The sequence below is a fragment of the Trachymyrmex septentrionalis genome, unplaced genomic scaffold (assembly GCF_001594115.1).
Source record: "Trachymyrmex septentrionalis isolate Tsep2-gDNA-1 unplaced genomic scaffold, Tsep1.0 scaffold42, whole genome shotgun sequence".
In the NCBI taxonomy this organism is placed as follows: Eukaryota; Metazoa; Arthropoda; class Insecta; order Hymenoptera; family Formicidae; genus Trachymyrmex; species Trachymyrmex septentrionalis.
In genome coordinates, this window is record NW_017305590.1 from 48,620 (window position 1) to 58,228 (window position 9,609).

A 9,609-nucleotide genomic window follows, 5' to 3' on the forward strand; every position below is an offset into this window, starting at 1 on the left:
TATATATATATATATGTTTACTTATGCTAACAGTTTAATATTTTATAATACAAAATATATTCTTAAAACTTAAATTTCTTAAATATTAGTGCTAAATGTGACAATAGGTATAACTTGATAGATTTTGCATTACTTTCTCAAGATTAAGGATTTTTTAATTAATAATATTATGTAGACATTGTATATTCGGTTTTGCAATCAAATAGTCACATTTAGTAGTACCTTAAAATATGCACCTTTATTCATAATATATTTATATTTATGAAATCTGAAGATGACGCGAATAAAAATAAATAAAGGTGACCAGTTATATTAAAGATACAATATATAGAATTATGAATACATTAACTAATATTCAATTAGCATTTTCACAGGCATCAATCCAATCATTATATACATCTAAAGGTTCCGATAGTAGATTGATAGTTGTCTGAAAGTCTTCTAAGCATACTCTGCAGGTTATCCTGGCAGTACTCCTGGATTTGTCCCTGGTATTATAAAGAAAAAAATTTCAGAAGGAAAATTTAAATTTATTATTCTGTTGCCAAGTTATTGGGAATCTCTTTGGATTCTTAAATAATTAATTTTTACTTAAAATAATTTGATCATTAAAGTTTGTGTCGAGTTGCTAAAGCTAATATAAATAAAAAAAATTAAAAGTTGAGTGCTGCTTCAAGTTGACTAAAACTTCGATTTTGAGATGATAAAATGCTCTATATATAAGCAATAAACTTGTCGATGGATTTCAGGTTCACTTCAGTTTATTAAAAATCAAAAAGTCAAGAATTTGGAGCAACAAGTTTTCCAATTCAAAAAAGTTTTCATTTCAAGAACAATAAACTAATGAGATTCAATGTAAGACTATGCACATCTATCAATGCAGCATAAATTCAATCTTAGCTCAATTTACTCGTCATCTTTTTTGAATTCTTAAGATCAATTCAAGATTAGTGTAAGATTAATTTTAATATCGATTTAACTATTTTTTTTTTCTAATTATATCTGTTCTATCAAAATAGGTTAATTTTAATCGTGTTTGAACACTATTCATTCAAATAATATTCATAGTAGATTCTTATTTTTAAATTGTCTTAAGTAATGACTTAAGATGCTAATATGTGCTCTGATTGGTGCGTAATTTTTTAAGACTGTACTTAAGACGGTCTTGAATATAAGATCTGACTATGGTAATAGACTATCTTTTCAGATATCACGAACCAATCAAAAAGTCGTATTAACATTTTAAGACATTACTTAAGACAGTCTTAAAAGAATCGACTATGAATACCGGCCTATGAATACAGGCCTTGAATTGGTTCATGACATCTTAAGACTGTACTCAAGACGATCTTAAATATAAGGATCGACTATGAATACATACTGGCTTAAATTTAATCTACATTAGTAGAAATAAATATAAGATATGATTCAGACACATAACCTCAGTACAAGAGTACGAAATTGAAAGAATCGTATTAATATAAAAGAAAAAAAGATAATATAGGATTATATTATACAGCATAATCAGCGCCTTTATCCTCAAATTATTACGTATCTTCGGCATAATAGATACACTTACATCTTAACCTCGCATGACTTTTCGTGATTACAAAACGGACAATTGAATTGTGTGTCTAACGGTTGAATGGCCTTTTTTTTGCTTGGTGGTTTTCGTTTGCTTTTTCGTCGACCCATATCTTTTGCAATCGGTCAAAATTACACGTATTCGAGCCAAGTGATGTCTCCAAAGACTCCGAAAGTTAGTAGCGTCTATATAGCATTATGATTCAAGCAACTATTCAGTACTGTTCACAGTATGACAGTGTTCACTTCGATTCATGGTGGAACTGATGGAAGCATAATAGAAATCATGGTGGAAGGGATAACATGGCCGTGATCCGATTCATGCTGACAACGCTCACGAGCATTATTTATCTTTGTTCAACATTTGACAAACAACTTGGATAAAAAATTTTTAAGCGTTGTGATGAGCGTGAATCGATCATGGGGTATACACTTGTGTACAATTGGACAGTTTCTCTTTCTAAGGCTGCGGTCGATTTGGACGCTTTCAGCGCTTTCCAGTATTTCTATTCTTATTTTATATCTAATGAACGATAGAGACAGAATGATTACAAGCGCTTAAGTCCGGAGATCTACAATAGATTTTTAAGCCTTAAGCCATAAGAAATGGACGAATTATAATCGATTATTCTTCTCGCATTCAATTGTAATTTGTCAATTTCTTACGGCTTAAGACTTAAAACACCTATTGTAGATCCGGAGTAAATCTTTGCCTTCTTCATCTATAAATTGTACATAAAGTGCAAGAGCTATCAACAGTTAAACGCTAAACATAGAACGGTATTCATAGTCCGTTTTTTCCAATTAAAAAAAAAATTTTATCAACTGACTAATTAAAAAATGTTTCAAAGCGTTTGTAGCATCACGTTGATCGTATCTTAAAGGTGCATTCACATGCAAGTGTCAAGCAGTGGGAGCAACAACCCAATCAACGAGGCAATTTTTACAGTAACGTACAAAATATGTTTAATACCACTGCTCGTACCGTCCAGCTGATTGGTTGCTGCTTCCGCTGCTTGCCGCTTGCATGTAAATGCATCTTTAAAGTAAGAAAAAAATTGTTTATTTTCTTTTCATAAAGTTCTGAGAATTTTTTCTGAATTTTTTAATATCGTATTTTCTCATGATAATAAAAATAAGAAAATGCAGTACTAAAGTACAAAAAAGTTGATAAAAAATTCTGAAAAATTTCTTAGAACTCTATGAGAAAAAAATAAATAATTTTTATCTCTTATAGTTTTTTTTTTATAAAATTGATAGTATTTGAAAAAAAAATAAAGAGTAGAAAAAAATTTTTAAGTGCATTTTGTAGCTGACTCGGAATCGTACAAATTTCTTATTAAACTTTTTTGTAATTTGAACCAGCTACGAAATATTTATTCGGACATTTATGTACGGACACTCTGTATGCATATATTACTCGACATCTTAAGTATCAAAGTAATAAATTGGTTTCTAAATAATTTTGAATGTGGTTTGAAATGTCAAAGAGAGGTCGAAAAAGAAAACGAACAATGTTTTTTATGGAACATTTATTAATCCATAAATTGCTCGAAATTTTGACCATCGTGTATAACATCCAATGCATTTTATGCAACATTGTTTCTCATTGTTGACTGCAGTATTTTTACTGTAATCCTTTCAACAGCTTTAGTGATTTTGTCGTAAATCTTTTTCATTTTCAGGAACAGTAGACAATGTCTTTAATATATCTCCAAAGGAAAAAATCGCAAGGTGTCAAATCTCGGTGGCCATCATGTAATAGGGCCATTAGTATCTATCCAACAATTAAGGAACCTATCATTTAACGTCAATTGTACGTTTGTTTTCAATAGAATTTAATAGCACACTTGTCTCTTTTTCTTCATCTGTTCTGATTGTATGACGTTGTCTTGTTAATGATCCTATTCGACGTAAATGATCTTCGACTCGCCGAAATGTACGACCGTTTAATATCCTTTGTTCTGGACACTCTTGTTGGTAAAGTAGCCGAACTCTATTTTCATTACGCATACTTAAATGCCACATCTCGAGCATATCACACTTTTCATTAATTGTAAATAGCGTTATTTTCGTAATCTACAATATGATATGTATTCATTGAAAAGACGACTGACTGACTAATTGACTGACTGACTGACTAACAGATACTGCACTAAATTTCATACTTCATGCATAGACAAATACTTTATTTGCAAAACAAGCAATCGTGTATTTTGACGATTTGAAGATGATCTTGTTTGACATAATCGAATTCAAAATATTAGTCTAAATTTTTTTCAAATAATGTAATATGGAAATGAACTTCATAAGATTTAATACTTAAGATATTGATTATCTCGTAAGCGATGCATAGTAGTAATTTTTTTACTACATATAATTTTTTTTTACTACATATTATTTTGATTGCAAATGTTCGCTACTATACAAATAAGCAAAAAAAAGTATCCACTTAAAAAAACTTATATTAACCTACATAACTAGAAAAAGTCAAGAGTAAAAAAAAAATTTTACGTGCACTTTGTAGCTAAGTCGGAATCGTACAAATTTTTCTTATTAAACTTTCTTGTAACGTCAAGTTGCGAGATGTTTGCTCGGACATTTATGAACGGATACTCTGTATGTGTGTGTGTGTGTGTGTGTGTGTGTGTGTGTGTGTGTGTGTGTGTGTGTGTGTGTGTGTGTGATTGGTATATATCGATATTACTCACTATTTTTAAAATTTTAATTGTATCCACGATGCTGGAAAGCGATTCGAGATCTCGGAGAGAGAAGTGATCAATTGCATTTGAACAACAATTCGGTCTGTTCATCAATGATTGATCATTTCTTTCTCTTTCTCAATCAATAAAAAAATGACTCATAAAATCGATGTTGAATTAAAGAGTTTTTTCAATGAATCGAGAGTATTACATTGACATCATTTCGAGATTTTACGTATTAAAGGATATCCAATAATTATAATATTAAAATTGAATAAAACAGTAACAGAAGTAGCTATTTATCATTTGTTTAATGGAATTTGAAAATAAATCGAAATTCAAACATACATCGAGTTTTTACCCTTATCAGAGCCATCGAGTTAATTTTGACGTCGTTTCGGCATCGTAATAATATTAACTTTCTCACTGGAGTATTTATTTATGAAATGTTTTCGAATATAAAAAATTTTTTGCAGTTTCAAATCGTCATATAAAGTTTTAGACCAGTATTCATAATCAGATCTTATATTCAAGACCATCTTAAGTACGATCTTAAGAAGTCACGAACCAATCAGAGGGCTGCATTCAAGACCGTCTTAAAACAGTACTTAACTTTGAAATAAGAATCGACTATGAATACTGGCTTTAGTCTTGAATTTGTGTGAGCAATTACTCCTTAAAATCTTTTAGCGTACTTAGGATACACCCTATATATATATGTATATAAATATACATATATGTTCACCTTAAGCCTCAGTTGTTCTCAAGATTTTGATGTGGCTAGTTGTCAGCAAACAATTTGAAATTCAACCGTAATAATCTTGATTACTACGTCTAAGCCGTAAGCATTGTAAAATATCAAATAAAAAAATTTCAGTTCGATAATTTAAGTTTAGATGTTATTCTAATTTTACAAATCTTTTTTTTTATGATTTAATCTTTAACAAATCATACTTCTACCTTTTTACCTTTCATAACAGCCATCGCTTTATAATAATTTTATTGCCTGGAATTAATCTGTACTCACCGTCGAACGTAAAATAGGTTTTAACCATAATCTATTGCTCACTGAATCCTCTAATTTCTATTTATCAGATTATAAAATGACAAGTAATTGTAAGGTTTATTCTTAATATTTCTTTTTTTATATTTATTAGTCATTTATACAAGGTGTTGCTTTCAATCATGTTCCTATTCGTACTCATTGTCAGTTTGAATTACATTACCTATTTTCAATGATTTTTAACGTTTTATGTTATTTTAAAATCTTGAATTTTACTTCATATTTTATTTATAAAAGTAAAAAAAAAATAAAGAACCGTTCAGATGTAAAGTAAAATTACATATCAATTATCACTAACGATAAAATGCATCAATTTAGCAGTAAAGTGCGTTAAAAGATGACAGCTGACTTCGACAAAGATTTCATACAGTTCTCACTGTAAAGTGTACAATTCGGTATCCACTAAATCCAGTATTATCTTTGATAATTTTCTATCTAAATTGTAAATGTTACATCGGCTGTTTTAGTCATTGTTATAACAATGTATTTATCTGTCATTTTGTAAAGTGTTTTAAGCCGTTTAATGAGGAAAGTAATTACATTAACTGCGATCTTCCGTGATACTTTTTTCGATGAAAAAGAACCCTGCACAAAATCATAGGATTTTGGCCCTCGGTGAAATTGGCTGAAACTTTAGTATGTTCTTGACTCTGATCAAAAGTACCCACAGGCACAAAGCTTGAAAATGATCATTCTTTTTGTTATAGCCATTCAAAGTTTTATTTTATTAATGCCTTAAAATCAAATTTCTGTAATAAATGAAGTGATTTTAAATATAAATACCAATATGCCATCCACTCTCACTACCCTCATCCTCACTTCCCCAACTTTCTCATTTCATCCCCATCACTCATCTCTACCCCCATACATATACGCCCGCGCGCGCTATTTTATATGAAAAAGCATAAAAATCGATATAATCTTTTATAATGTAATCTTTTATATGTATTTAGATTTTGTTAGATTTTTACTTCTTTCACGCGTATGTTTGAAATGAGTTCCCTTAGCTCTCACGTGCGAGGTACTTGATTATCACGACCCGAATGTTTGTTTCCGCGCGTGAAGCACTGTGTGCAAAAATATCGGATGCTTGCTGAAGTGCAATAACAACATAGGATAGAAAATTCTTTTTCCTCTTCTCTTTATTTTTTTTTGTGCATTACGTAAGAGGTAAGGGAACTCACGAAAATCAACCCCAAAGGAATGAAACGCCTATCACGTCGTTTATTCCGGATAATTTTGAGAACGGGCGAAAAACTAAAATCATAAACGTACTATTAATACACACACATACCCACACACAAACAAAAGCATAATAAGAAAGATTTACTTCAATTTTTATACACCTTTTTCGTATAAAAATCTTTTTCATATAAAAAAAACGCGTATAGGCATATGTGTGTGGGATGAGGGGGGAAGGGTAGTGGGGGAAATGAGGATGAGAATGGTGAGAGTGGATGGCATATTGTTATCTAAAATCTCTTTATTTATTACAGAAATTCGATTTCGAAGCATTAATAAAATAAAACTTTAAACGGCTATAATAAAAAAATCAGTCATTTTCAAGCTTTATGCCTATGGACACTTTTAATCAGTGAGTCAGAAAGAACTCTAACATACTAAAGTTTCAGCCAATTTCATCGAAGATCAAAATCCTATGATTTTGTGCAGAGTACTTTATAATGTAATTATAAAAATATATTTTCTTACAGTTTTAGGTGAATAAACTTGAAAACATATACATGTCCAAAAAAATTTAGAACATTAGGACTACGAAAAGAATTTAGAAAACGTTACAATAAAGTTAACTGAGAAATACATCCGAAAGTTTAATTTAAAAAAAAAAAAGGAAATACATCATCAATCTCAAATTCCATAATATTTGAATCGTCAATTAAAAATAATGCATAATGGCACAAAAGAATATCCCAACAGTGCGGTAAGACATATCATTCATGATTAATATTTTTAGTGTTTCTTATAACTTCATATTACCTCAACAATTATACATTTTATCTTATCATTTTCGTACTTAATCTCGGTAGTCTAAAGGCTTAGGACGCTCGCAGGGAATGCAAAAGATCCGGGTGCGACTTCCGGCCGAGGTAATATTTTTCGCAATAACAATTAATTATTTACAGATCCTAATATGTTTCACTACCATTAAGAGCATTCGGAGATGGGAAAAAGTATCGAAATTGTTAAATTGCTAGGCAATTTAACTTGTGATATTACTGCGTAGTTTAGTAGAGTTAGCGTTTCAAAGACCGAAAAATCATTTCAACGCGCGTTTCAAAGACTACATATGTAGATATATAAAGTCACACAGAATCATAGAAGCGTTTAAGATTTAGCTAGATCATTTAAAGCACTGATTGCTATAGTTTATGTTATTTTCATTTGTTTTATAACAATAATCTTTTTTATTATTAAAGATAAACACGTTATCATCTCCAAAACTTTGCAACAACATAAACATACATATTGACATTAGGCCTCACAAATGCAGAGAGTGTGGTAAAGCGTTTGTGTATAGATCATATTTGCGTCGTCATCAGACGATTCATGCAGACGAAAAACCTTATCAATGCGAGTTTTGCAAAGCATCATTTAAGTGAGTACTTAAGTGAGGAACAAAAATTAGAGAAATTATTTGGTAACTTGATGTCTATGATTAAATTAATTGATAACAAACAATAAATGTTGCTACGGTCATTTTGTAGTTACAAATCGGTTCTAAAAAGACACATAGAGGCCAAGCATTGCATTGATAAAAATTACAAGTGCATCATGTGTGAGAAAGCTTTCAAAACTCAGCCAGAATTGCGTTATCATATGAACACGATTCATACCCAAAGAAAGTATAAATGTAACCAATGTCCATCTACATTTGCCCATCCTAAGATCTTAAGAGAGCACATGAAAATACATGCAGGCAAGAAATATGTTTGCGAGGTATGTGCTACTAAATTATTGTTAGTATTTTTTCTAATTATTTCTCATTTGATTGTTTTTATTTTTACCTTTCTGTAATTATAAATGTGCTGTATTTTAGACTTGCGGCAGAGCTTTTACTTTTAAAAGTAATCTAATCGATCACTGTATACATGTACATAGCGATGAAAAGCCGTTCGAGTGTTTGGTGTGTGGCAAGAGCTATAAGCGAAAAAGGGCACTTGATGAACACATTCGAACTGAGGTCATTCATGATAACGTTTTAATTCATTAGCAGATCCACATTTGTCTTTCTATTTTTGTTATATATTTATAATCATATTATAATAGACTATTGTAATATATCACAACACATGTGTGATATATAAAAAATTATTTACTTTTTAGGGTCACAGAAGTAACATCACCTGTATGACAAATAAAGAACAAACTGCAGCTGACAACAAAACAGATAAAGAATAATTCTTAACGATAATGACGAACTGATGAAAGAAATAAAGAATAAAGTAACTTAGTATGAGATGTTATATGCATAGATGGGAGTTTTCCAAAAGATTTTTCTCGGAGGTACAATTGAACACTATCAGAACACATGAGCACCGTCGTGTAAAGTTGACAATGCGTTCAGAAAACAAAATCGTCCAGTAAATCCTCACTGCTTAATATATTTAATAATTTTACGTCCTAGTTGGGTTTAAGGTAGTACACTCGCGAATTAAAAACAGAATTTTTTGAAATTGATGCTATACGTATTTCACTAGAAGACATTATTACATTTGTGCAATTGCAATGAAGTTTCAATACTGAAATGTAAGCAACACTTTTTGAAAGCCGCACTTTTTATACGTGTCGCTTACACAAAATTAATGAAAATGTCGCGTTTCTTTTTGTAGAGCTTAAACTAGCAATGACTTAATAAGAAACGAGTATGCGAGTAAGGAACTTGAAAAAAATATTGTGAAACAAATCCCGGGAAAAAAAATGTTTTATATATAATTTTATATAATTCCTTATAAATGGACATATTTTATGTATAATTATAATATTGCATATAATTATATATGTTTATATAAAATTATATATAATTATACCTAAAATACTTTTTCACGGGTCATATAACTTTTTACCATTTAGTTTAGAAAAGAGTCGTGACAAGAATTTTCATAAATATTATAATACAATATTTATCAATGCATCGAACCAGAGAGTAGCAATGAGTTACATTAGGCTGCGTTTATCAGTGTTGACACTTTCCGCGTGTACTTGCGGCATGCGGCTATGAACAACGGCGCATTTAAAAGTTTT

At 30.4% G+C, this 9,609-nt stretch overlaps 2 protein-coding genes across 2 annotated transcripts; one reads left to right on the forward strand and one right to left on the reverse strand.

Moving 5' to 3' along the window:
* Positions 1-84: 84 nt before the first annotated feature.
* Positions 85-1,860, reverse strand: LOC108751223 (transcription elongation factor 1 homolog). The gene is made up of 2 exons (XM_018491296.1): positions 1,580-1,860; positions 85-488 (listed from the first exon to the last, which is right to left on the reverse strand). Exons 1-2 carry the CDS (start codon positions 1,693-1,695, stop codon positions 356-358), a joined length of 249 nt encoding a protein of 82 aa, XP_018346798.1. The 5' UTR covers positions 1,696-1,860; the 3' UTR covers positions 85-355.
* A 5,392-nt stretch (positions 1,861-7,252) lies between these two features.
* LOC108751210 (gastrula zinc finger protein XlCGF71.1-like) lies at positions 7,253-9,271 on the forward strand. The gene is made up of 6 exons (XM_018491284.1): positions 7,253-7,288; positions 7,395-7,454; positions 7,785-7,963; positions 8,073-8,304; positions 8,405-8,548; positions 8,692-9,271. Exons 1-6 carry the CDS (start codon positions 7,253-7,255, stop codon positions 8,764-8,766), a joined length of 726 nt encoding a protein of 241 aa, XP_018346786.1. The 3' UTR covers positions 8,767-9,271.
* The last annotated feature ends 338 nt before the right edge of the window (positions 9,272-9,609 follow it).